Below are 26868 nucleotides of genomic sequence, written 5' to 3'. Positions count from 1 at the left end.
ATTTTAGTAATTGTGTAATTTTCCCGGGTAGGCAATTGGAGCATTCAGAAAATCACCGCACGTTGTGCTATCAAAACATAACATGCACACATATTATAACCAGAGAATTTCTATCCCACGTCAAATCTGCTATCTTGGAATAGAAGCTAAATGCACGGATTTGCATAGAAAAAAATCTGCTGTCGTGTAGCCTAGAATTGTCTACATGATATATTTTCTTTCTACATGATCAAGCTAATGTTTACAAAGATATTTCGGTAGGAGGTGCGTTGATGTTCTTGTCAAGGGTTGGATTACTTTTTCAACGTCATTAAAGCTTCAGCCAATCATATCGTTTCATGCTGAGACACGGCGGTGTACTAACGTTAGGTTAGACTTTTCTGCCTTTGGCGTCTAATTTTTATGCCATGTTTATATAACATTTCGTCAGTCGTTAACAGCAGAATAGTGCTCCAAAACACGAAATTCAAATTTCGAGAATCAAGAAGCTAGTGTACGACTTCAGATTCACGTTAACCTGTTCCCTAGTTAGCCAAATCATTAGCTGGCTACCTAGCTAATTAGCTACTTACGTAGCTAACGTAAGAAGAATCATTGCTCAAACAACGGTATCGTTATTTACCCTGTAAGTTATCGTTTAGCGTCAGATCTTGTTTAACTTATTCACCATCGAATTACGTGGAGATTGTACGGTTCAGTTTTACCTGATTGTCGTATATTTTGTCAACACAGCCGGGTGTATGTTAACGAGTCGACATAACTGGTGGTTATCCTTTTAGCCAAACAAGCTAGCTAGCAAATATCTTCTAGCCAGTTGAGCTAGCGTTTAACATTAACGTTACAGATAACCACTACGCTAATCAGATTTCGATCCTATCTTATTTGCTGGCTAGACGGGGTTTCTTCATTGCGTCTAAGTTACCATCTAGCCAGATCATCAACAAGAACAAAATGGGCTCAATACTTAGTCGGAGGATCGCGGGTGTCGAGGATATTGACATCCAGGCTAATTCGGCATACAGATTTCCACCTAAATCAGGTAAGCTAACGTATAGCCTTGCTTTAATGTATTATCAGTGTGTCTAATGTAGTTAGCTAACCACGCTTCCATGATACTAGCATCAATTTATGATTGATCAGGCCCTGGAAGTAATAAAGGTATTATAGCTTTACCAGGGACTACCTTACTAACTGGCTACTAAAATGTTGTGACGATACAGCTGTATCAAACCATTATGAAACAGACGGTGCAGTCTCCACAGCACATGCCAACTGTTAAAAACAATTGTCTTTGTGAAAACCATAACGTTACGTCTTGACGTTTGCCATTTCTTTCTAAGGTAACTATTTTGCCAGTCACTTTTTCATGGGAGGGGAGAAATTTGACACACCCCATCCAGAAGGCTACCTCTTTGGGGAAAATATGGATTTGAACTTCCTTGGCAATCGTCCTGTACAGGTAAAACCCACTTTAAGTATGTCCTATAATAATTACACCCATTTTAAGTATGTCCTATAATAATTATTTTGTAGGTGATGAAACCTGATTTGTATCTTTGTCTCCTTGACTTTTAGTTCCCATATGTTACACCGGCACCTCATGAGCCAGTTAAAACGTTGAGGAGTCTTGTCAACATCAGGAAAGATTCCCTGCGTCTTGTAAGGTGAGTTGGTTTCCTTTGATTTTTGACTGTCAGTATTGGCATTGATTTATACATGCTATTAGCAGTCTTTGATTCGTTGTCTTCGTCTAATTTCAGGTACAAAGATGATGCTGACAGTCCCACAGAAGAAGATGGCAAGCCCAGGGTCCTATATGGAGTCGAGTTCACCTTTGATTCAGATGCACGGGTGGCCATCAGCATCTATTGCCAGGCTTTTGAAGAATTCAGTAATGGAATGGCTGTGTAAGAATAAGAGTTCCATTTAGAGCAGTGACTCTTGCTATCCAGAGTTCTTTTTTTGTCTAACTAGTATTTCAGATAAGCAATCTCTTTCATTAGTGTTACATAAAGTGAAGCAGAGTGCTGTATTTGTAAGCAGTGGTGTTGTGACTCCTCACCAATGTGTAGGCGTTGATGTTTTTTAATTAATGCTCTTTTAAGTTTTTGATGTGTAGTAAAGATCATTATTAAATGCTGTGATGTGGTGATGCTTTTCACCAGCTACACCTCAAAGGTTCCCACTATGGCTTCCGAAACGGTCCACTACAAGAGAGGAGTGAGCCAGCAGTTCTCTCTGCCGTCCTTCAAAATCGATTTCGATGAATGGAAGGAGGAGGATGTGAGTACAGGTTATACAATAGTTGTTGATTAAGCATGATTTGCTCACCTTGACAGGTATAGAAAGTAAATCAATGCTCCTATGGAGTCATTGCACCTAGTATGTAGTTGCACGTAATATGCATGCAATCTGTCAGGTGGTGTATTGTATAGATGAAGTGCCGCAATGACTGCATTACAATATATGCAGTGGCCTATACACTATACACACAAAACAGTCCAGTTTTGTTTTTTGGGGTTAATTTGTTTTGTTTTTGTCTTATCTGTTGCGTTTTTTTCTTCTTCACCGAGGGATGGAGAAAAACGCAATTTAATTCCTCTGGATGTCTAGTATATGTGAAGAAATTGACAATAAAGCTGACTTTAACTTTGTGTGTTATTCTTGTCAGCTAAATTTTGATCTTGATCGAGGTGTCTTCCCCATGGTCATCCAAGCAGTGGTAGACGAAGGGGATGGTAAGTACTTATGATAAGCCTTTCCAATGAGGTTGTGACACCTTGTTTACTGTAGTGCTATTTGTTTTTGTGTGGATATACTTTCAAAATATTTTTTTCTTTGCAGATTGCTTAGGACACGCCCATGTACTGCTTGCAGCCTTTGAGAGAGTGAGTTTACAGTAAAGTTTCTCAGGACATTTTCTGTTTGTTTTTCTGGACTCTTCACACTAGTCATGGTTGGTTCATGTGGTTTATAGTTGCTGAACATGATTGTAACAGAAGGAATGAATGTAAACACTGAAGCTGTTACACTTGTGTTACCTGCATCTTTTTTTAGTTAAAAGTGAAACTGGCAGCCAACGATCGTATATGCTCTTTCTAAATGAAACTGAGGAAAAATATCTTGCATGTTGAAATACTGAGAAGGCTTTGTATATTTCTTTGGCATGTCTGTGCAGTTGGCATATTGTTTGTGTTGTGGTTGAATTACTCTTGTTGTGGTTGTGTTGCACCTCGCATTCCAGGGTGTGCAATGCTACACTGATGTGTTGCTTTTTTTAAAACAAAATGCCCTTCATCGCTGGATTTAAGGTTTCCTGTCTGCCCTCCTCAACTATTTTAATCTGCTGACCCTGTTTTTTGCCTATAATGAACCATCTGAGACTGAGCGCGTAGTCTTTGAAATCCACTGATTTAGATGTTCTCTCAAATGTTATCGTAGAGTATAAATAGGAGGTTAACCAGTGTGCCCCATTTTTGGTTGACAGCACATGGACGGGAGCTTTTCTGTGAAGCCTTTGAAGCAGAAACAAATTGTGAGTATCTTCCTACCTCGTAGACAAATACATATTTGGATTATCTTGGACTATCTGTGTAAAGTTTGGCAGACAGTTTTGATCTCTACACCAACCATATTTCCCCCACAGGTGGATCGAGTGAGCTATTTGCTGCAGGAGATCTATGGGATTGAGAACAAAAATAACCAAGAGACCAAGGTGAACATTCCCTTCCACAAGGGTTCTCAAATGTTCTTTCCACAGTTAGGTTCGCTCAAATAATTCCTTCAGTTCTGATTGAACAAGAGCTAGGGTATATTTATTAGCTGAAGCCCAGACCACAACTTAATGTGATGCAAAAACCCCAAACGCTAAACTACACATGATGTACAGACGTGGAAGTAGAACCTACCGTTTGTATGTGTCAAATTTGGCAGAGCTCCAGTGAGAGGTCACTTACCTGTGGCTCTCACTTACCGGTGTAGTTCTTGACGCACCTCATGAATAGCGATGTTTCGGTTCAGATGTTCAAGTCCAGTCAAGTCAAGTCAGTTTTATTTTTAAAGCGTATTTAAACATGCACAGAGTGCAACCCAAAGCGCTCCACAAACAAGACACATAACAAGACAAAAGATGCCGGATGGAGCGGCGTAGTCGCCAGTGTGCCCATGACATCAAGACATGACAAATACATTTAGTTCAGTTTTGTTGTGGTGGTTTAAAATCCAAAGGAAACAAAGATTTGCCTTGCTAACCGGGCAAACACACAAAGGGAAGGTCAGGTCAGCCGCCTGTTTTTCACAAATGCTTGCAAAACTAATTGTGTTCCAGGGACTCAGGACAGGTGTTCATTCACCAATTAGCCACAGGTAGTGACATCACTGAAGCCCCGCCTGCAAGTCAGGGCTTGCCCTATCATGTAACCCTAACTTATCCTAACACATGAGTGAGGATATCGTGGCACCTGGCTCTAGTTTAAGTGACGGATAAAGTGCAAAGTTCTTGTGCATAAATTATAACTATCGTGTGGCATGTAGGAGAACTGTAGCCTGGCTCTGCCCTACTACGTACTTCCACTCAATTGTCATTTTCCTTCAGTATGTCGTCTGGGTTTTCGGCATATTCGTGGGTTTTCTCCGGCCAATTGAGGGAGTGGCTGAGAACAACAACGTTGAGGTCATGCGCTAGTTTGAGCATGACGTACGTCACGACCAAACGTTAGCGATTGGTTATGGCACACCAGAGTGGCTCTGGGCAGATCCATTAATTTGAAACTTCAACAGCGTACCTGCCTTCAAGAAAGTTAACGCCTGGCAATGGAAAGTGGTCAGACTCTGTACAAATTAAATGTCCGATAGATTAAGGCTAGGAGAATTGAGGTGACCCACCAATATCTGTGGCTTAGGTCTTGGTGGTCCTTGTGGTGTTAAATTAGCAAATAGATTTAGCCTAGTTATGAAATTACTTTGCATCATTCAAATTAGGGCTCTGTGTGTGGTCTCTCTCCCAGCCTTCGGATGACGAGAGCACTAACGACAGCAGCGAGTGTGTGACTGAATCACCACTCATCCTTTTACCAAACCCACTCCCAGTCGTGTCCCTTGTATTGCTTTGTGTCCCTCGTATTGGCCACATGTAAATAACAGCCTCACTGACTGTGTCGTTTCTGTCCCAGCCTTTGGATGACGAGAACAGTGACAACAGCAATGAGTGTGTTGTGTGTCTGTCTGACCTGCGGGACACGCTCATCCTGCCCTGCAGACATCTGTGTCTGTGCAACTCCTGTGCAGACACACTGCGCTACCAGGCCAACAACTGTCCCATCTGCCGCCTGCGTAAGTAAACAAACACGGCAGATCACTGCACTGTGTCGCCCTGATTTTGCATGGAGTCATTTTTGTGTTGGGTGTGATGACTGACATAAGCATTAATTTATGCTTAACATTAATTACATTTACTTACTGTCAGACATGTTTTTCCCTCTCAAAGCTACTTATAAGTGAGGAACGATACCTAAGCTTCAGTACAGTGCATAGCGTAGTGGCGTATATGTGGTGATTAATGTGTGTTCCTTTTGTGTTTCCCAGCGTTTAGAGCCTTGCTGCAGATCCGAGCAGTGAGGAAGAAGACTGGAGCCCTTTCTCCAGTCTCCTTCAGCCCTGTGCTTGCCCAGACCATGGACCATGATGAACACTCCGTACGGGTCTAGTCTTAATTCTGTTCTACATTTAATGTTGAGATGCTTACAGCTCTGTAATCAAAACCCATGTGTATGTCCATTTTCTGCTATGTTTTTTGATGTTTATAAAATTTGCTAATATGGATAGGAAACAGACAATGGTCAATTATCTCACTTTGCTTGTGTGTGTGTTCTCTGCTCATCCCAGAGCTCAGACTCGGTTCCTCCAGGCTTTGAGCCCATCTCTCTGCTGGAGGCGATGAACGGTCTTCGGGCCGTGTCCCCAGGGATCCCCTCCGCCCCCCTCTACGATGAGATCAACTTCTCGGGCGGTGTGGGCAGTGATGGCCGGCCCCTGAGCCCCTCAGAACTACCGGGGGACAGCGCTCTGCAGAAGGGCAAAGTCAGCAAGTCGCCTGACAGGTGAGCCTGTCCGTCCCTCTGTGATGGTGCCCACCCCAAACACTGCAATGTCCTCGAAAGGAATCACAGCAGCGTCTGTGGGACAGTCAGAACATTAGCTGTTATGTGATGCTAACAGGGGAGTTTTCCCAAGTGTGTGGTTTAGTGACGAACCTGGGAAAATTAACTCACGCATTTCACACATACCTCATTTGGTCCAGACCTTCGGACTTTTCAGTTTGGTCCGAACCAAAATTGTAGGTGAGAAAGGTGCCACGGACCACGGTCCGGGTCAAAAGACCAAACTTTGGTCCGAACTAAAAGATGTTTGTCTCGGTCCGGATCAAACTGAACCATGGTTCGGTTCATGTGCAGTATGAAAACACTTTTTGGATGGTTCGGACTTTCGGAGCAATTACAGAAAGTTGAGGCAGCTAGCTACCAAATAACAGAAAATAAATAGCCTAAAATGAACCGCGAATGCATACGGGGAGACGATGAGATCATATAGCCTAGCCTATTTAATTAGAATTTGAATTAGAAGTCTGACAATTTGGTCTAAAAGTAAATTAGAAAAAAGTGTGTTAAAATACCGACATCTACAACATTTTTGGAGAGGATGAGAGAGAGGGGATACGAAGGACAGCAGAGCAATGCTTTCTGAATTCTGAAGCTTAAATCTGCGGCAGCAGAATATTAAGGTATGTGAAGCCATAAGATAGGAAGGTAGGAAACCCCGCTGAATTGACAACATGTCAACGTCAGACACATGCCTGTAAACAAACCAATTAAAGGGAGACGCAGCGCACATAAGTGGTAACGACAGGATGCAGGGACATCATGCAAAGTTCTTAAGTGCCGTAGAAAAATTGCAATGTGAAACCATTACACCATGCGGTGAAACCATGGGGGCAGCCGTGGCCTACTGGTTAGGGCTTCGGGCTTGTAACCGAAGGGTTGCCGGTTTGATCCCCGACCCAGTAGGAAAAATGTGGGCGGGGGAAGTGGTTGAGCACTGCTCTCCCATGCCCACATCCACGGCTGAAGTGCCGCTTTAGCCGCTAGAGAAGAATCTTCAGAAAATTTCACACATCACCCATTTTCACACATTGTTCTGTTTGGAGGTTCATTTAGACAGGCTTCGCATTAATCTGGGGACTTGGAATCCCCCCACTTTCACTATTCCAAGTGATATGGTTATTTGCATGGTCACTCGAAGTCATAATTCCTCCCAGTGAATTAGATAAGATGGAGGCTTTTTGTCCTGAGTGTGTGTGCCGTGGATATGTGTTGACATTGCTGTGGAGGCGCTCACCTCCCGTCATCTCCACTGGGTAGTTGTTGGCCCGAGGCCAGGAAGAGGAGAGAAAGATGGCTGTGCCAAGGCCTGTCTGAGAGGTTCTGCCAGAGGACACTACATCCTGTATCCAGCAGACTGATGACTCTGCAGTGCTACCTGTGATTCATCCCGTTGACTTTGCAGGTCCCTGTCCTTCTTGTGTGAGAGGAAAAACACCAGACTCCACAGGGAGGCAGTGTGTTACAAAGCAGTGTCCATGTCCTCTCAATCTGTGTGTGTGTGTGTGTGTGTGTGTGTGTGTGTGTGTGTGTGTGTGTGTGTGTGTGTCTTTCCTGCAGCACCCTTCGGTCCCCATCCTCACCCATCCAGGAGGAGGACGAGGAAAAGCTGTCGGAGCTGTCGGACGCCCAGCCGCACGCTACCCTCTCCAGTAGCCCCGTGCCACCTGAGGTCAGTCCCCTTGCTCCCTGACCACTTTAGCCCCGTGCCACCTTAAGGCACAGTCCAAAATTCTGTTGATGTTTCAGCTCCCCAGCCAATCAAATTCTACCCCTTTCTCCCATGCTCCCGAAGCGACACATTGATTAACTTAATGACTCAAATCACTTCACATTTTTCCTATTTAATGAGCCAGGACTAAGCACAAACACTGGAGATTTACACACTCTGAACCAGCAACTAGAAGACTTCAAGTAGCAATTTGTTGGTTGGCAATAATTTATTGAATTAGAGTTGCAGACTAAAGCAGCATCCCTTTTAGGAAGTTAGATAGTAGATAGAAAGGTAGTTTTGAGTTAGATAAAAGTGTGCATACTGTTGTCTTCTCTGTGTATGCAATAACTCAGTCAGACACCATTAGCCTATCTTAGCATAATTCACTGAAAATGGGTTACACCAGTTGGCCTACATGCATGCAGTTAGCTAGTCTATATCTAAAAGGGAACTATAGGGTAACGGGTGTAACCCAGTTCCAGTGAATTTTGCTTAGATAGGCTAACGGTGCCAGACTGGGTTGCTGCATGCACAGAAAAGGGTATGTATCCTCTTATCTAACTCTGGAGTAGACGGCAAATAAGTTAACTTCCCAAAAAGTTGGCAATATCCCCTTAACAGACAAGCTTAGGACTCGCATAGCCACTGTTTGACATCATTCAGGACCCTTCCTCAGCCTTGGCATAGAGTACATTGAACAGTACGGCATTCTGTGATGAATTAGCCTGTCGTCCCTTTTGGAATCACATTCTTGTTCTCTGGCTGTGATGAATGGCTGCATCCCCCGAGGTGTCTGGTAGCAGTCTGGTGCTTTCTGTGTGCACTGTTGACATTGACTGGGCGTTTAGAAAGGCACAGATAAGCACAGGGCTTAAAGTTCTCAGGCCCTCTGCCTCAATTCCGGCTTGGGCCAGAGTGTTTAACATTTGAAAATAGAACGTTATACATAACAGCTTTGGAAGGTTTCTGATCATTTCAGACACAGAGATTTGCCTTAATTTAAGCCCTGTAAGCAATAGAAGGAACATTTATTTTATAGTGACGATCCCTCCATTGTTCCTCCTGTATCCCAGCAGGCCAGTGGAGCCGAGGACGTCCCAGAGTCCACCACTCCTGAGGATGGTGAGTATATGGGACTAATTTGAGCTGACTTTCCTGCCCTAATGTTCAGAAAGAACCCACGTGTCACTGCACTGAAACGGCTCATCATCAGAATATCCCTCATTAAAGTGCTTAGCAAAATGTATTGTGCTGCTACTGTGTTATACTCTATTACAGGGGTGGCCAACCTGCGGCTCTTTGCTTCCTCTCGTGCGGCTTGCGGCTGCTCAACTGATGTTCTCATTTCTCCTTGGATTTATAGTTTTTATTTTTTGAAATAGCCTATATTTCTGGTAAATGAAAATGCTTTTCATAAGTTGATAGTACTGGCAATAGTTAGGCTGCAATGTTTAAATTAAAATAATTTTATTGTCATGTTATGGATAGAAGTCTAGCCCATAAAGAAGCAGAAACGTTTGTTTCTTTAGCCAGGTGTAATGCTACTGTTGCAAGGAAAACCCTGATGCTAAGAGTAAATAGAAAGAGGAACACGGACATTCAAAAGGCGGATTAATCTTTTTTGTAGGCTAGTATAACCCTTCTGGTTGATATGTCAACATAACCAAAATAAAACCGTAAAAAACCTGTTTAACACGTTAGTTTGGTACTTGGTTAGCCAGACTTAACTGATGCATAAAAGCTTTAAACCTGAACATTTCCCAAAGGCACTGACCTTTGCAAGTACAAGGTAAAGGTATGATACATAGACGTCAGTCAGAGAAGCAGACACTTCACGGAACATTTGACGGTCACATTGGCATCTTATCAGTTGTTACATCAGAGCATTTCTCATGCTAATAAGTCAGTCAGTGATGGGGAATTTGTAATGTGTGTCAAATATCTTTGTTGCTTGCTACTCATTCCTGAAAACAATAATTTATAGCATCTGCCAAGTGTTTCATTTTAAATGAAAAAGAAGAAGATTTAAAGTGTAGGGCTAAGTCGCTGTTGTGGTGTGGGCATCTTTTTTTGTTGTGCGGCTCTTTTGAGTTGTGTTGAAAAAATGTTTGGCTCTTCATGCTGGACTGGTTGGCCACCCCTGCTCTATTAGAATCATCTGTTTTTTCATTTGGATATTCTGTCCCTCAGAGACTTCACAGATCATCTGTTAAGATTCAAGTTTAAAAATTGCTGTTGAACAATTACTGAACATCACTGTAAATAAATCCAACCCACGCTCTAACCTGAAACTTAACCATATATTGTACTTAACGGAGTTTCAACTAGGCCTGTCGCGATATTCAATAAATCAATTAATCGCATGATAATTAAAATTAGCTCGATAATTTTTCTGGCCGCGATAAATGCCATTTGCTTGTTTGTTTTCCTCGTCTCTCTCTCTCCCTCTCTCGGGTCCTTAGAGTAACGATGAGTGAACCCTCATGTCAGTCACTTGTCAGTCGCATGGTGTGTGGGGAGGCGGGACTACTGGTGTATCCTACCACAGAGTGCAGCTAAAAAGCCGCGTGAGAAGTATACCGGTAGGCACTAGGCAGAGAGAAAGCTAGTTGCGAGTTCCAGTAGGCTACGCCTAATAAAGACAAAAAAGATGGAATTGTTTCTAAGCCAAACGCGACAGCTGCAGTGTGGGAGCATTTCGGATTTAAACCGAATGCCCGTGGTGAACCACTGAACGCGTGCGAGTCGGTGTGTCGCATTTGTTGGAAAACAGTCGCAATTAAAAGCGGCAACACAACAAACATGCATATGCATCTAAAACACAATCATCCGCTGCAGTTTTCCCAGTTGGGGAAAAAAAACACAACAAGTGGGCCGTCTTCCTCTTCCCGAGGAAAATTCTCAGAACGACAATATTATCGCTTATCGCAATCATTTCTGAGACAATTTATCGTCCAGCAAAATTTGTTATCGTGACAGGCCTAGTTTCAACAGAGTTTATTAATAATCTGAGCATCTGTAGATAGTCTGTTGGCGGACTGTCCAAGTAAAGTGTGGCCAAATCTTTTGTAGGATGTGACGTCAGTTGTAGCCAATGATTGTAGCACACTAGCTGGACATGTGTTGAAGTTCCAGTGCTAATAGCTAAGCACTAATACAGGGTAATGTAGGGGTGTGGTGAAATGTATGAGTAATGGCCTGCTCTGTGCTGTCTCTTGCAGAGGAAGGTCTGCTGTCTGAACAGGAGATAATGCAGGACTGCAGCAGCGAGCACAGCAGCCTGACCAAGACAGAGAGTGACCCTGCCGAAGACCTTTCTCTCCCAGGTGTGCACACACATTACTCTGATACACATTACACATTCGAAAAACCGCAAAAAGTAGTAACCCAGAGAAAAACACAGGGGTGATCTAATGAAGCTATGCCCTCATAATAGATTGAATTTTGATACTAGTCACAAAAGGATATGTGTGTGTGTGTGTGTGGTGAACAGTGTAATCTAGTGTGTGTTTTGTGTTTTATCAGGATCAATTGACACTCTTTCTCACTCACTGCTTTAGTGATTCTGTGTAAGCACACTGTGTTATCTGCGCTTCACACACAATTTCACCTGTTTCTCTGGCAGTCTCCTCTCTCCTAATTGGCCTTCTGTACTCTGGCTTGGCATTCTAACAACTGTGCTGTTGTTCCTCTGTGGTTCCTAACTGAACCCCCTTGCCATCCTATCTCCCTTCCCTGCTTTGCTTTGCACAGCTTTAGGTCCTGAGTCCTGCTCTATTGGTATGGAAGAGTAACTCTGGTATGTAGTGGGCTCTCTCCTTCACTCTTGCTTCCCTTTACTTTCTTGTGTGACTCAAGCTTGAAAATGAAGGCTTATTCTTACAGTGTAGTGAAATAATTTTTGTCATTTTTTTAAAAAGAAAGACATGTCCCTCCGATGGTTTGTAGATGAAATGTGTAAAGGTGAGAACGCTTGTTCACGTTGGCTCTCTTTGTCTGTGTAGGGTCGTCAGATTCCACGGAGAGTCTGAAAAGCGAAAGTACCAACTGCTCCAGCCAGCCTCTCCTGCGCCCCCTAAGCAGTTTGCACATGGAGGACGAATAGCTTGACCCACTACCTACCACCCCAGACCCCAGGTGGACACCTCTCTGTGTCTGAATTCCCCCAGCGTTCCTCTCTCCCTGTTCACTACTGTACATTTCTAGAACATTCCCTCCTTATCCAATGTGGACCCTTCGGAGATCGAGCATGAGTGCGCTGCTGGGGATCTCGCTTTTTGTCCGCGCCAGCAAATCAAGTTCTGCCCCACCTAAGACTGAATTTCTGTAAATGTCTGGTGACTGTCGGCATGACCTGTTGACTGTTGGCGATAGTGGATGTTCATGCTGAAGTTCATCATGGTAACCTTTTAAAAAAAGTAGACGGCCCTAAAACTCCCTTTTTGATGAGGTTTGGAGGTACCCATGACACTAATTATAGCTGTGTTCCTTACTAACTGAGTGGCATTATGCAACTGTAGTGATGTAAAATCTGTTTAGTGATTCTTTGAAGGTAACCTTTCACAAACATGGACTTAGTGAGTTTTATAAGCTTTCGTTTCCCATTTCTGAATAAGATGAAGGGTTAATTACCAGTCTATTTCAGCTTATGATATGCACCACTGCCCTTGTGTTGGGTAAGATGGATTTTCGTCAGGACCAGAACTAATTTGGTCAAGGTCACAATATAGCGAGATTTGTGTCATGCTCATCTTTGTTATTGTGATTAGATTCATTTTGTAAGGTATGGTTTAATCCATTTTTTCAAGTTTTTTTTTTTTCTGTCATATGTAATGCGTATGTAAAGTTAATCTAGTGGAATTCTTCACAGTGTTATCTGTAAATGTGTACATTTTAACTGTTTATATTTGAGAAGTGTGATAAGGCAGTGCAGCTGAACTCCTGTTGTTGTTGTTGTTATTATTATTATTATTATTATTATTATTATTATTATTATTATTATTTATATTAGGTATGCTTGTATATTCTTGACATAATGTTGAGGTCTGTGCACAAGTGGCGTCAAAGCTGATTGCAACTGTACTGATTTATTTTTTCCTAGCTGCCTGGCTGAAACATAGTATTGTTGAACTTGACCGTGTGCAGCAGTATATTTCTCAGCTCCCAGTGAATATTGGTCCAGTTTGCTAAACACATCAAAAAGTGTTCAGAAGTGAAAAGCGAACTATAGTGAAGGGTGTGACAGGATATGGTTGTGTTGCCGCGACAGTACCCTCGAGTAGCTCGGAGTCTACTGACTGTCCCCAGTCCTGCAAGTGTAGCATTACTCATATAGGTATATGTGCCTTTCTTTAGAGCAAACATGGCTACTTGTTGCTTGGGGCTTTTGTATTCTTGTGAAAGGACCACTTGTCAAGCACATAAGAAAGCCTTTTTAAAAATAATTGATTATGTACAGATCTACAGTATGTGAGTGAACTCTAAACTGGATGATACTGATTTATTTCAACAGCAGTGTTTTATTATATAATAATTATGAATATGTTATTCATCTGTAATAACAAGGTGTGATATGCTTTAATGTTAAGCTTTGTGTACTAAATGAAGTAATCTTTGCTTTTCTGAAAGGAACTGCATCTCACAAAGTTTCCATTGTAAGAGCCTGTGTATCAGCTTTTATCTCCACTGACACATCCTCTCCCCCAATATTAACCAGAAACCTCTCTTGTTTCGCAACAGTAACAGGAATCTTAAACACCAGATAATTTCACTTGTGGGCTTATTTATAGTTTATTTCACACTTTAGACTCACAGTGGCTAGACTATTCTGATGTGCCATCTCAGTATACTGATACACCGTGCCTTCTTGTTCCTGTTCCAAATATTATTGACCTGGTATCCAGGGTAATACTGCTTTGGGTCATTCATTGTTTAAAGCATACGCTCAAGATACTTTTGTCCTAGTTGGTGTAGAGGCATGTGGAAAACTAATAAAGCTTAACGTTTCAGTAATGACTTTGTTGTTTCAGAGTCGTGGTGGTTTTATCATTACTTTCTTAATATATTGTTTTCTTTTACTGCTTTGGGGAAAATACAAATAACCTGGAATTACTTAACCCATTAGTCCTCAAGACACTGATCGTCATAGTGATAATCAAGTAAAAAATCAACAAGGGATTTTCTTACCAGCTTCAATCAAATGTCTGATTCCAGTGTGTCCTTTTCCTCAAGTGAAGTAGGGTCACCACAAGCTTTGAGCTCTTATCTTCTTTTCCAAGTTTGCTACATAGCTTGAACAAACTAGCTGAGAGTATGTGATGCAATATTATACAGTGTACTGTATGTGTGTTGAGGTGTTGTTGTATTGACACATCTGTATGGCCTTACTGAAATATCACTGATGGATGCAGAAATGGAGTCATCTGGTGGCAAAGACAGACAGACTTGAGTATCATCCTTATAAGAATGATGGGCAAATCCATTTTTCATTTGATTTCATACTTAATCAGGTTCTCAAATATGTGCCTCAACTTGTTTCTACTACGACTTTCAATAACAGAGCAATTCATGTGTCAAAATTATAAAACTCTTCTAGGTTAAGGTGGTTGAAGAATTGTGAGTTTAAATGTAGCCCTGTAATCTGTCTTTTGTTGAGCATTTAGATAGATAGATAGATAGATAGATAGATAGATACTTTATTGATCCTCAAGGGGAAATTCAAGGGTCTCAGTAGCATACAGACATAACACACAACATGCACTTACAGCAGAAATGGTAAACATAAGTATAAGTATAAACATATAACTAAACTCCACTGTACAATAAAGACAGTAGAAGATAAGACAGATAAGAAAACTAACCAAACTAAATACTAAATACACTATATAAGTTAAATTAAGAAAGTCCAATGTGCTTGAGGGTGATCAAGCATAAGACGCTTGTAGTGACAGGGCCAGGACTGGTGAGGTGCTAAAGGGAGTGAGTGTCATGGTGAAGGTGCAAACAGTAGTCCAACCATAGTCCTTAGTTATGTGTGCCTGGCAAGGTGCTCAAGAGAGTGAGTGTCATGGTGAAGGTGCAAAAAGTAGTCCAACATTAGTCCAACAGTGCAACAGTGCAAGAGTAAGGTCTAGAGACCAGCATAAATAATATAGACAAATAGGAGAGTAAAGTGTAATGTAGACAAGGTAAAATAAAAAAACTATTTCAGACTAAGCAGAGAAGTCTATCTCTCCTCTTCCCTTTAGTGAGGCATTAAACAGTTCAATGGCCCTAGGAACAAATTACTTCCTCAGCCTTTCAGTTGTGCATGGCAGTGAGCGAAGTCTCCAGCTGATCAAGCTCTTTTGGTTTTTGATAGTGCTGTAGAGCGGATGACATTCATTGTCCAAGATGTTGATCAGTTTGTTTAGGGTCCTTTTGTCAGATATTGAAGTGATGCACTCCAGTTCAGCTCCCACTACAGAGCCAGCCTTCCTTACCAGCCTGTCAATTTCATTGTAATATTTGGAGTGAGGGTGGAGTTTTTCCCTAACAAAACAGTAAAGAATAATCTCACAAGTCCTATGAAAGAGAAACACTGTAGCCTATAGATGTATCTTAAGAAGAGGCCTCTCCAGGATTGTGACAGTCAGTGACTGAAGTAGCCTAGGCTAACTCAGAGCCATATTACCTTTATATGGCTCTGTTACTCATTTACAAAAGCAAACCACTAGATGTCGCAGAAGGATGCCGTCGCGTGTGGGAAGGACGGACAGGTGGAAGAGCGCGGCATTTACCTTTAAGACAACCTGCTCGCGAGCTAAAGCTTCTTTTAGTTTTTACTTTTATGTAATTCATTCATGTCAGAATTTGAATACCTCATGGAAATCGATCATAGACAACGTAGGCTAGGTCTTAGGCTAGGCTACTTTGTCCCGATTTACAAATACACTTAATAGTTCAGACCATAGACTGTATATATACAGTCTATGGTTCAGATGAGATCTGATAGATATTCGGACAGCATTCATGTCAGCTACGTATGCCCAGTCTGGCCCACTTGGTTGAATAATATCCCTGCCCTAGGCGTCTGTCATAGCCTACAGGACAATGTCTTGTAAATTGTTTGAAAAGCTGATGGAGTGTTGTAGGCTATATCATTCATTAAGCGTTCATTCTTAGCCAAAGAGTTTTAGGTTAACATTGGACTTCTTGTGAGTATTAAGTTACTCGCAGTGAAGCGTTGCAAAGTCATCATTCGTTTATTTACAAACCCTTCGGCTTCGAACTCGCAGGAAGTTGGGTTGCGAGACGAAACCTGGTTGCCTAGGAGCCAATCGAGACCTGGCGTTCTGTTTCAAGAGCTCTCTAGCTGTCATTGTTTTCCACAGGCGACCGTCAGCAGTTTTGTTTAGTTGTTGTCTTGTTCCAGAACAGAAAGAACAAAATAATTCAATATATAAGTTCCAACAGGACACCAACCAACTCTTATTCAAATATAAGGTGAACTGTTACCAAGATCCAAGGCTAACATCTTCGAGCAGTTTAGCCACTGTTAAAGACTACAGGTAGCTAACGTTAGCTACAAAAAAGGTAAGTTTACCCAGTTTTTTTTCTTGTTATCGTTGTTTTTATTTATTTATTTTGGTTGCTGATATATAACATCATATTAAAAATATGTCACTGCTCATTCAATACTATTTGTGATAAAAACCTAACCAATTTGCTTTTCACATAGTGTGGTGTTACAGAATGCCAGTGCAAGGCTGTCAGGACATGGCTACCAAGTTCAAGAGGAAATGGATGATGCTCCACCAGAAGGAAGAGAATGCCACATCAGGACAGGACGATAGCCTCACTAGTCTGCAGTGGCTTCAAGGTTTTTCCATTCCCAGTGCTAACCCGCAGAGTCTCCCTGGCTCCAGATGTCACCCAGAGCACCTGCTGCACCAACAACTTCAAAGCACATACTCCTCAGTCAGCCCTTCAGCTGCCACAGGTGCACCACAAGCCTCTGGGTATCTGACATCATCCACCATCTCAGTCAGCCCAGGTGGTAACAGCTGTTCACCCCAGCAGGAGGAGACAAGTCAGGGCGATCATCACGACTTCACAGAGGCCGTCAGCTCGAATGTTGACTTCAAGACAAATTCCAAAGTGAAACCTCCTTACTCCTACGCCACACTCATCTGTATGGCCATGCAAGCCAGCAAGAAAACCAAAATGACCCTTTCAGCCATTTACAATTGGATCACAGAGAACTTCTGCTATTACAGGCACACAGAGCCAAGCTGGCAGGTGAGGGACTTGATATGATGTTAGGGTGCTGATGATGTACTGTAGATTCATTAAGCAATACATTTGAGTGTAACCCACACCCTTTTATTGGCATATTGGTAAGGTATTTTACATAGATAGCAGTATTGTTGTAGTTACCCTACTTCACAGTACATTTGTCAGTCAATATCAGTGAAAGGAGCAAGCCTTTTTAATTGATATGACTGACATTACTACAGACATTTCAGAGTGTGAATTTATTGTTATGTCTAGGCCTGCGTTCCATGTCATATTAAAGTCTCTTATATGAAAGCATGTCAAGCATGTCATGTCAATTAGGTCATGATATGAAAGTATGGGGTCCATACCATTGCTATACATTTTGACATGCCTTTGGCCAGCAAAACATTCATTTCTCCAATGTATCTATTCATTTTGCAGAATTCCATTCGCCACAATCTCTCCCTCAACAAGTGTTTTAGAAAGGTACCAAGGCAGAAAGATGAACCAGGAAAAGGAGGGTTCTGGCAGATTGATCCTCAGTATGCAGACATGTTTGTCAATGGCATCTTTAAGCGCAAACGCATAAATACTTATCAGAGTATCCCCAAACAGAGCAAAGCGTTCAAGAATTCTCAGGAACATATTCAGGCCCTACACGGGGGAATGAAGTATGTCAGGAAATGCAAGCAACGTAATTCTGGCGACGGCCAGAACTGGGCTCAGAAGTCTCCACTTCTGGCGCAGCAGATGAGAGCGCCTTCAGACGCTTGGGCTTCAGATGCCTGTGATGACGAAAGAAGGAGGCAGACCTTCGACGACCTGGAACTGAGTGCCGCTCTGCACTCGCTGAGCAAAGAAATGGAGGATCTCCAGCCAGGTTGGCACATCGCGGGCCGTGGGAACTGGTGTGTGACCGGTCCAGAGCCCCTGACCCCCAGGTTCGTGGAGGTGAGCGCAGTTGGCGGCCCAACCGAATGTCCAGGGGGTTACTCGCAGCAGATTCACGGCGTGCACCTGTCCGTCACTCCCCCACAGTACTACGAGGAGCTCACCATGTTCTCGGATCAGCAGTCGTACGCCTGGGACTGTCTGCGAGAGGAGGTCCAGGCTGTGCCCGTGTCAGTGGATAACGGGGTCGGCGTCTGTGATGGCTTCTTCTACGAGATGCAGTCCTGGGACAGGATGGAGCCTTACCTACATATGTAAACCTCTCTCACCGAGTCAACACCACCTCAGCAGGACTTTTTTGCACAGGTTTTTGCTTAATGAATTAGTTAAGATTCTCAACGAATCAATTAAGCAATTATCTAATCAATTAATTGGTTAATTTATTAATTAACTGAGTAATACAAAAAAGGAACTCATGAAGGGTGAGGAATTGTTGATCTATAGCCATGTATCCTCTTCGGGGAAACATGAGAGAGCATCACAGGACTATATGGCAGTGAAGTTTTGCAAAGCCCATTGAGAACCACACAGTCCAAAATTGTAGATTGTGTGTTTTCAAGAGTGTTTAAATTGTATGGTTAGAAGTTTCAGGTTAAACGTTTTTCAAAATGAGAATCTGCATCCCCTAGTTATTTCTTTTTGAAGGGATGATACAAATATTTAAGATGTTTATCAATGTTCAGTATTTGTATAAGAACAACAAACACCTCGTCTTCAGCACTCTTCATACATTTATTTGTTGTCTTTTGCTTTTTTTGTTATTACATTTTTTTGTGGAAGATGGATGGGAATGTAAATAGAAAGATAGCAGGTGTCTAAAATGATAAATATTCTGAAAAGCATCAGTTTTTGGATGCAGTATGGCAACACTGGATGTTTGCTGTTGTGATCTCATTCTATAAAAAAAATTCAAGTTATCAAATATCTGCTGTGATGCTTGCATGAATAAACAAATAATTTTGCTAGACATATCATTGTTAGACAGGTTCAGGAAGTGGACCGTTTAAAATGTGCTACATGTGCTACAAGGTCTTTCCTTGTTTACAGTGTACTGCTAAAAAAAAACAAATAAGGGAACACTTAAGAGTTTTCCACAATTGTTAAAACACATTTTTTTTAAACCTTCCACCCTTTTCTCCATTCTCAAACTACATTCACAGAATCCCTGACACTTCTTGCAAAATAAAACACTCGCCTCAAAAGTTTTACTTTGTCAGAGTACCGATCCAGTGTATGATTGAAGTGTTCCCTTATTTTTTTTGAGCAGTATATATAGTAGACATAATGAATCGCTTTATATAACAAGGATATACTGAAGGAGCCATGATTTAATTCACATGTCTTTGTATATCCACTTGGTCTATTCCTGTTCTTCCTGCCACACACTAATGATAGCTGCATAACTCTTGTCTTGACATGTAATAATGGATAGGTGCACTTTATATGATTAACTTTCTGCATCTGGCTTCCCGACTGACAGCTTAACTGTCCACCATCTTAACTTGGAAAGAGTTGCATCTCTGTCAAGCCCAGCACAGTCAGGTTCTGCTCAGGTTTCTAGTCACTGATTGCACCCATTTCAGATACAGTGTACTCTTATACATGTGCCATTATTATTTACTTCCAATACAACTGACAAACTTCTTGCATGCTAGATTCTGGCCATTACAAATGTTTGGAATAATGCTTTGAATAGAAGGCTGACCAGTAGGTGGTGGTTAATTGACTTGAGACGGAGGACACAATGCCATGTATATTTACAAGGGAATAAGAATATCTCATGTCATGTTTGAATTTTGACTGAGCTCATTTAACTTGGTCAGTTGGTTTTGACTGGGCTCATTTAACATTGCAATGCTATTACAATGTTTATTTCTCAAATTGGGAAAATACAGGTGGCCAGGCTGATGATGGTTTCAGCTTATGTCATGTAAACTGATATGGGGCATTTGTCCCTGGGGCTTTGAGAACTTTCATTATTCATTATTGATAACAAAAAAAGGTTCCGACCATGCCTCTAAGCAAGGCCTAGAAATCAGCAATGAGTAATAGCAGTACCTGCATAGTTAGATGTCTAATTGGAAATATATCCAGAAATACAATTTTTTACCTTTTGTGCCAACTGAGGCCTGATGAGCCAGACCCACATTAAAATGTAGGTTCTGGGCACTCACCGTTCGCAGTGCTCAGTCCGAGGGGCGGGATAATCGGTTGTCTTTCAAATTCCCTCTGCACGTAATAGGACAGCGCTATGAGTCCCATGCGTTTCCCACCAGCGGAGCTAGTTGGCTAGTTCAAACTTTTGCCAACTTAATAAAAGCTTAACTCGTGTCACACTGTTCGCCAACAGCAACATCCATCTTATTTGTTTTCAAGTAGCAGGGAATTTCAGCCAAACCGTTGCAACTCTATACTCTATAACGACTAACGACTCCATACACGATTTGATTGGCCTGATAGAAGTTTAATTTTTTGAGCTCACAAGCCAACGGAGAGTTGCTAGACTAGCCCTGGCAGCAAATTTAATTTGCTGCCGCTAGGGTGCGTCTAGATTTCTAGGCTAAACTGTATATTCAAGCACATGCACAATATTGTCAGTCTACCTGCTAGCTGTTATTGTTGTTTGTTATTCCTTGATTGTGGTAAGCATTTTTAAACAGCTTTTTTAAAGGTATGTCACCAGAGGGTAAGGGGAGATCATATAAGCAGAGTACCTGAGATGTCTCTCTCACATACACAGAACAGAGCAGAGAGAGTAGCACAACACCTGACAGCAGCACGAGCAGGAAAACAGTGTGCCGTCTTGTGAGGGGAACTCGGAGGGATTCATTAAAATAGATGGAGTCTGCTGGGGATGCACCTGTCCCGGAAGGCTGCGTTTCTGGCCTACATCTGTGTGGTGGCTGCAGTGTGTGTGTGTGTGTGTGCATAATATGGTAGAGGAGTGTGAAACACAGAGCCCAGGGGCTCTCACACTACAGATGACTGGCACACACACACAATGAGAGACAGGTACTGTAGAAGCTCTTCACAAATATTCTGCTGAGTTAGTGGGAAGATCTATAACACACACACACACATTTGCACATACATGCATGCATCCCAATATTCACTATATTGCTATCTCCAATAGACATTTAAATGTTAAGATTTTTCCACAAATACCATGATTTGTGAAGCCTTCCCCTGTTTTACCCGCTCCTCCGGAACATGACTTTCTCTGGCCTGTGTGTCATGTGTGGAGTTGCCCTGCCGTCCCATGGGCCGACAGAAGACAGCTGCATTAGGGTGCTGCAAAGGAACAGACACAAGGTTGGGCTTCTCGTTTGGCCTAACAGATCTCAGAGAGAGGCAAACCTCCATGTGGTTTTGTCATTTGTATGTGTATATAAACATGGCCTTAATAAATCTCTGTCTTGTTTATTGTGTTTGCATTCATGTTCACATGTCTATGTAAAAGGTACTGTATCCACCTATGCACACATTGTCATGGGTTATGACTGGGTGCACTGTCCCCTAGTGGTAATATTGCAGTAAAACAGTTATTTGGATCAGAAAAAGACTTTCATGTCCTGTCTGGTACTCTGGTTATTGTGCATTTCTTTGCAGCAATGTCTGTAATTATAGCTATAAGCATTCCATTGTACTACTTAAACATATACATATTCAAATATTCAAAACTCATGGCACAGTACTCATTGTAATCTATTGCAATCTCATTAGAAAGAACGAGCCTACATTTCAGTTGCATGCATTTTGTCTCCATCCATATTTTTCACCCCACTCCAAACTGTAGCAAAAGGTATTGGCTGCTCACATCTTTTTCACAAGCCAAATTTTTAAATGATAGTGGTGAGGAATGTCAAGATGGATTCACAGAGGGTTTGTTGTTGCTAATATACATGATATCCTGCTAAATTGGTGGAAGAGGTCACACTTGTTGCCGTCTTACTCACTACCTGCCCCCTTGCCGTCTGGTTGTACAGATACACAGAGACACTGTGATGAAATGTGGAGGAAGAAAATACATTTTTAAAATTCCTGTTCATCAGATGCTCTCTGTATTCTTAGTATTCTTATGTCTTTAAAATATTTTGATGTACTTTATCTTTTAAGCAATCTTTAAGCTAAGAATTTATTTTTTGCTGCGCTTGGCCACATCACTCTCAGACGGTCAGATCAGATCAGCTGGACAGCCTGTTAAGGTGTCTCCACTCCAGTGTCACGACCCCGCACACACATAAAAGAGTGGCTGCCCAGCTGTCAGCCTCTAAGCCAGTTGGATCCTGAGCTGGCACTGGCACCACTTTTGTATCTCTGCCAGACAGGTCAGTTGGTAAGCTGGGTATCAGATAGGGGTCATCTCAAACATCTAATGATGACTGAGTAATTAGAGATATATTGATTAAGTAATGATATACTTAACATAGTGTGTGGAGGACCATGCTTAAGAAGCTACAAATAGATAGACCGTAAATAGATTATCACAACAGATCTACCTTGATGTGATGTGAGAAGTTGACCTAGTAAGGAATCAGATGTATGAAATATGACAATATATTGATGAACTTTTAAATAAGTAAGTATTTCAGGTACAGTATACATTCATTTAGCGTTCAAACTGCACACAGTATAGAGTAATTTACTATATCAGAGCAACGTAGGAAGGCTTTTTGCACACCTCTTTTGTAGGGCAGGTGCATTGGATATGACCAAAGGTCGAAGATCAGCTTAGAAAGAATCCCGCACACTGACCATTCCTCAAGCAATTATTTATTAGAAATTACAACGTTTCGGTCTTAGACCTTCATCAGGTAAATTCCTATTTCTGCTTGTGCATGATTCCAGTGCAGGAATAAGCCTTGCGTCAGTCAGCCTCCATATCAAAACATGTTTTCCAGCCTCCTCTGTGCTTAGATAGGTTCTAATAAGTAGCCCTGAACGGATTGCCTGCACCTGAGAGACTTAGCTGCTTGCTTGCCTCTGGCAGATACCTGGGGGGAGAGGAGCAAGGCTGAGGGAACAGAGGAGAAAAGCCAGCTGGAGGGATTAGAGGAGCAGGTTTTGTGCTGCAGAAGATGGGTCAAGTCATCCCCTTAAACAAGAAGGGAGATGATGAGATAGATGCTGCTACACTGACACTCACGCCGAAAGCTGGACCCCCCCTATCTCACTCATCGGTGACTGATTGATTGCCTGCCGCTTCTGATGACGCAAGCACCGGACACCAGCAGAAGGCACTCTCGTCTTCGCCCACGTCATGGTGGCAACACACAAACCTGAGAATGTTTAGCTCCTGCCCCCTTAATTAACCCCATGCCATCATCTGTGATCTCTCTGCTGTGACTGTGGTGAGTATGGTGGGAGGGCCAAACAGATGTCCTTAGAGCAGTGAAAGTGTGTGTGGAAGATCACATGTAGAGCCAGTTAATGTGCTATCCAATGGCGTGGAAGTCATTTCCATTTGACCTGAAATATACAGACAATGAACAAGTTGACAACAGTTCGAAACAGATACAAGTAAGGGGTAATGATTGTGTTAATGTAAATATATATGAATAGGTATAAATCATAGAAATGTCGGTGAGTGATTAAATCAATAAAAGTTTCTACCAATTTTTTTTCATTTCATTTTATTCCTAAGGAGGAGAACTCCTTAACAAAGCAATGCAATGTGACCTTTTCCAGGCCAGAGAGATAAATAAAAGCCTAATCAAGACAAAGACTGTGGGAAAGTGCCAGCATCCTCATTTAATCAGAACTTGGACCAGGGCGGTTTGTGCTATAAAAATCAGCCAGAGAGAAATCCACTAATCTCTCTCACTCTCTCTTACTACCTCTCTCTTTCTCTTTTTTTCTTTCTCTCTTTCTCTCTCTCTCTCTCTCTCTCTCTCTCTCTCTCTCACACACACACAGACAAACACATGTGCACAGTACACACTACAAAAACATACATGGCGGATTTCACCCAAGTGTTGAAATGGGGAAACTGAATTATGAAACGATTTTTGTGGTCACTGAATACCTTACAGGAATCAAGTGATTCTGAGGCAATAAAATCAAATTATTTTTAAAGTCATTAATTAGAGAACATTTGGCCGGTGGTGTAGCCTTCAGCTTAGAAGCCTTGTCAGGGTAAGCACTCTCGGCACACTGTATTTGATGTAATGTGGTATTAGAGGGGCGAAGTGGTTACTTGCCACCCCAGGAGATTTGGCTCGCGTGAGATGCCACGTGCACGCTGCGGTCATCCCTACTGGGCTGGGCCCCATTAAGAGATCCACAGGAGGGCCAATAAAGGCCACTGTGTCTGAGCTGCATACTGAGAGAGACCGGAGATAAAAGCACAAGGAGGAGAGGGAAGGAAAAGACAGAGCGAGAAAGACAGAAAGACAGAGAGACAGAGAGAGATAGACAGAGAAACAGAGAGAGAGGTGACAGGGTGAAAAATACAACCAAAAAGAGGTGAGTCAGTCATCTGGTTTGGTTGGTTCAGAGGAGCAAAGTGTTGGCTTGCGCATGTTCTTATAGCCTGTATAAGAAAGAAGCTGTGAAGGCAGGAGGCATCGTCCAGGGACTAAGACAGGACCAGTCTGTAGAGTAAGAGTAAGGGTCCCAACAGAGGAAGCAGGAGGGGTACGTTGGTAGGTGAAGCAGCCTTTGGTTCAGCTCTTTTGCACGTTCCTGGTCATGGCTCCGAAAGTCTGTAGCTCACCCTTCCTCAAACCGTTCTTCCTGAAGACGCCCATCGGTGTGTCCAACCCCAGACGGCAGCGACGGCACACACTACCTGCCAGCGAGTTCCGCAACCTGACCCCTCAAGATGCCATCAGTGTGTTCGAGATTGAGAGAGAAGGTACGCAAAAAAAGAAGAATGTTTCTGTCTATGATAGGAAGACTGTGTCAGTAGTTGAAACTGGATATTTGGATAATTGTATAACAAGCTCTTGGAACTACAATAACTAATTTTACACTTTGTTTCAAGTTGTTAGAAAACTCTATGTCATTGTTTTTATATTATTGATATATTATAGTTTGACCAACATTCTAATCTGTTCCCTGTTAAATTTTAAATATTATGTTGTTTTTTGTATGTATGTGTCGCTTTGGACAAAGGCGTCTGCCAAATCCCATAACCATAACCAAAACATAGAAACATGCCATTGATATCGTAGATTTCCTTTGTGCAGAGGATGTTATGACATGATCTCACATTCTTTGTGTGACAAATAGCCAATTAGCCTACTGATGATTACCATTAAATACGAATTACAGTAGGCTAAATAAGATAATGATTAAATATAATTATAAATGATAGCCTATGTAGGCTATGACATTAACTATGGTGTGTTTCCAGCACACTTAGGACAGTCAGATGACATTTAAGTAAAGTATTTCTTTTAGCCATTTTCAATCTGAATAGGCTACAAATGTAGGTGATTGTGGAATGGTGTCGGTTTACTATCAAACTAATCAGGATTATCAGGATGGGGGTCTGCCAAACTCAGTAAACATGTCCGTAATCCGGCATTTTAATTGTGACTCAGCTAAACTAACTAAGCTTCCTGTTTGTGTCCCATCACAACAGCGTTTGTGTCTGTGTCCGGCGAGTGTCCACTCACTCTGGACGAGGTGCTCGTATTCCTTAGCCAGTGTCCGGAGCTCTCGCTCGGCTGGTTCGAGGAGGGACAGCTCGTGGCCTTCATCATCGGTTCAGGCTGGGGCAAGGAGAAGCTCGCTCAGGTGAGAACAGTCTCATATGACACAGGTCACAGTTATTATCACTCATATCAACCAAAAGCAAATGGCTGTGAAGCTAATACATGAGTTATCTGCAGTAGTTCAAGACATTTGCACAGATGGGATCTGAGAGCACCATCACACTACAACAGTCTCACAGTCACACACTCGTAGGCCACCATCTGACAACTGAGAGATTACTCCCATCATCCAAAATAAAGGATCGTGTAGAGCAAAGACTATTAATCACACAGCGCAATTCCAATCAGAGGGTTTTCTGTGTGGCAGTTCTGACTTCTAACTACAAGGGATAGTTATCTATTCTAGCCATGATTGTTTATTTGATTGATAAAGATGGTGCAAGTGAAAAAAGTCAGAATAAATAGGCCTAACCTCAATGTAAATCAGACAATAGATGCCATACATACTGTAATTGTCTGCCTCCATTTGACATAAACACATGCACTTGCCTTGCCTTTACTACTATGAATCAATGAGCAGTTAAACTCCTCCAAAATACTAGGCCTACTATGACCCTGAGATCACTCACTGTTCTCATTCACCCTATTGTGTATACATTTATCCTTGTTGCAAAAAGGACTTCTAGAGAATGTTAACTATGTATGTCTAGCCCTCTTCATCAAGTCTTCTCTTTTTCTGTGACCCAGGAGGCCATGACAACTCATGTCCCCGATAGTCCGACCGTCCACATCCACGTGCTGTCTGTGCACCGCCACTGCCGGCAGCAGGGCAAGGGCTCCGTGCTGCTGTGGCGCTACCTGCAGTACCTCCGCTGTCTGCCTGGCCTGCACCGGGCACTGCTCATCTGCGAGGAGTTCCTGGTGCCCTTCTACCTCAAGGCCGGCTTCAAGGACAAGGGCACGTCAGCCATCGCTGTTGGGACCCTCTCCTTCCGCGAGATGGAGTACCAGCTGAGAGGCCTGGCCTACGCGCGGCGAAACAGCGGCTGCTGAGAGCCACGCATGGGCTGGACAGGACCGGAGGGCGCCCCCTGCTGGATGGCCAGAGCTCGCTCAGCTCAGCTCAGCC

At 42.4% G+C, this 26868-nt stretch overlaps 3 protein-coding genes across 5 annotated transcripts; all 3 read left to right on the top strand.

Annotated features, from left to right (window-relative positions):
• Positions 1-153: 153 nt before the first annotated feature.
• On the top strand, positions 154-13884 carry mgrn1b (mahogunin, ring finger 1b). Of its 2 annotated transcripts, XM_076265805.1 has the most exons (17): positions 157-625; positions 894-1039; positions 1341-1459; positions 1576-1664; positions 1761-1907; positions 2166-2283; positions 2672-2738; positions 2845-2888; positions 3488-3535; positions 3647-3715; positions 5172-5331; positions 5584-5693; positions 5884-6098; positions 7716-7827; positions 8943-8991; positions 11091-11195; positions 11874-13884. In XM_076265805.1, exons 2-17 carry the CDS (start codon positions 952-954, stop codon positions 11972-11974), a joined length of 1641 nt encoding a protein of 546 aa, XP_076121920.1. In that variant the 5' UTR covers positions 157-625; positions 894-951; the 3' UTR covers positions 11975-13884. The 2 variants fall into 2 exon arrangements, with proteins under 2 accessions (XP_076121921.1, XP_076121920.1); XM_076265806.1 differs by having other exon boundaries at positions 154-1039; positions 8946-8991.
• A 2403-nt stretch (positions 13885-16287) lies between these two features.
• Positions 16288-18861, top strand: LOC143103152 (forkhead box protein J1-B-like). Its single transcript, XM_076266956.1, has 3 exons — positions 16288-16443; positions 16589-17148; positions 17569-18861. The coding sequence occupies exons 2-3, from the start codon at positions 16603-16605 to the stop codon at positions 18334-18336; spliced, it is 1314 nt and encodes a 437-aa protein (XP_076123071.1). The 5' UTR covers positions 16288-16443; positions 16589-16602; the 3' UTR covers positions 18337-18861.
• A 4794-nt stretch (positions 18862-23655) lies between these two features.
• On the top strand, positions 23656-26792 carry aanat2 (arylalkylamine N-acetyltransferase 2). 2 transcript variants are annotated; one of them, XM_076266955.1, is made up of 4 exons: positions 23656-23665; positions 24782-24934; positions 25667-25821; positions 26487-26792. In XM_076266955.1, the coding sequence occupies exons 1-4, from the start codon at positions 23656-23658 to the stop codon at positions 26790-26792; spliced, it is 624 nt and encodes a 207-aa protein (XP_076123070.1). The 2 variants fall into 2 exon arrangements, with proteins under 2 accessions (XP_076123070.1, XP_076123069.1); XM_076266954.1 differs by lacking the exon at positions 23656-23665 and having other exon boundaries at positions 24769-24934.
• The last annotated feature ends 76 nt before the right edge of the window (positions 26793-26868 follow it).

Source organism: Alosa pseudoharengus, unplaced genomic scaffold (genome assembly GCF_046254945.1).
Source record: "Alosa pseudoharengus isolate Yale_2024_CS ecotype anadromous, Long Island Sound unplaced genomic scaffold, YU_APseudo_1.1 YU_APseudo_1.1_scf_4, whole genome shotgun sequence".
Taxonomy (NCBI): Eukaryota; Metazoa; Chordata; class Actinopteri; order Clupeiformes; family Clupeidae; genus Alosa; species Alosa pseudoharengus.
The sequence above is the reverse complement of the archived record's forward strand: the minus strand, read 5'-3'. Positions and strand labels throughout refer to the sequence as shown.

Excerpts from the sequence above, each read along its gene's own strand:
- mgrn1b (XM_076265805.1), top strand. The coding sequence starts at position 952 with ATGGGCTCAATACTTAGTCGGAGGATCGCGGGTGTCGAGGATATTGAC. Across the intron at positions 2,739-2,844 it reads AGTGGTAGACGAAGGGGATG|ATTGCTTAGGACACGCCCAT; the intron begins GTAAGTACTTAT and ends TTTTCTTTGCAG. Across the intron at positions 11,196-11,873 it reads CGAAGACCTTTCTCTCCCAG|GGTCGTCAGATTCCACGGAG; the intron begins GTGTGCACACAC and ends TTGTCTGTGTAG.
- LOC143103152 (XM_076266956.1), top strand. The coding sequence starts at position 16,603 with ATGCCAGTGCAAGGCTGTCAGGACATGGCTACCAAGTTCAAGAGGAAA. Across the intron at positions 17,149-17,568 it reads ACACAGAGCCAAGCTGGCAG|AATTCCATTCGCCACAATCT; the intron begins GTGAGGGACTTG and ends TTCATTTTGCAG.
- aanat2 (XM_076266954.1), top strand. The coding sequence starts at position 24,769 with ATGGCTCCGAAAGTCTGTAGCTCACCCTTCCTCAAACCGTTCTTCCTG. Across the intron at positions 24,935-25,666 it reads GTTCGAGATTGAGAGAGAAG|CGTTTGTGTCTGTGTCCGGC; the intron begins GTACGCAAAAAA and ends CCATCACAACAG. Across the intron at positions 25,822-26,486 it reads GCAAGGAGAAGCTCGCTCAG|GAGGCCATGACAACTCATGT; the intron begins GTGAGAACAGTC and ends TCTGTGACCCAG.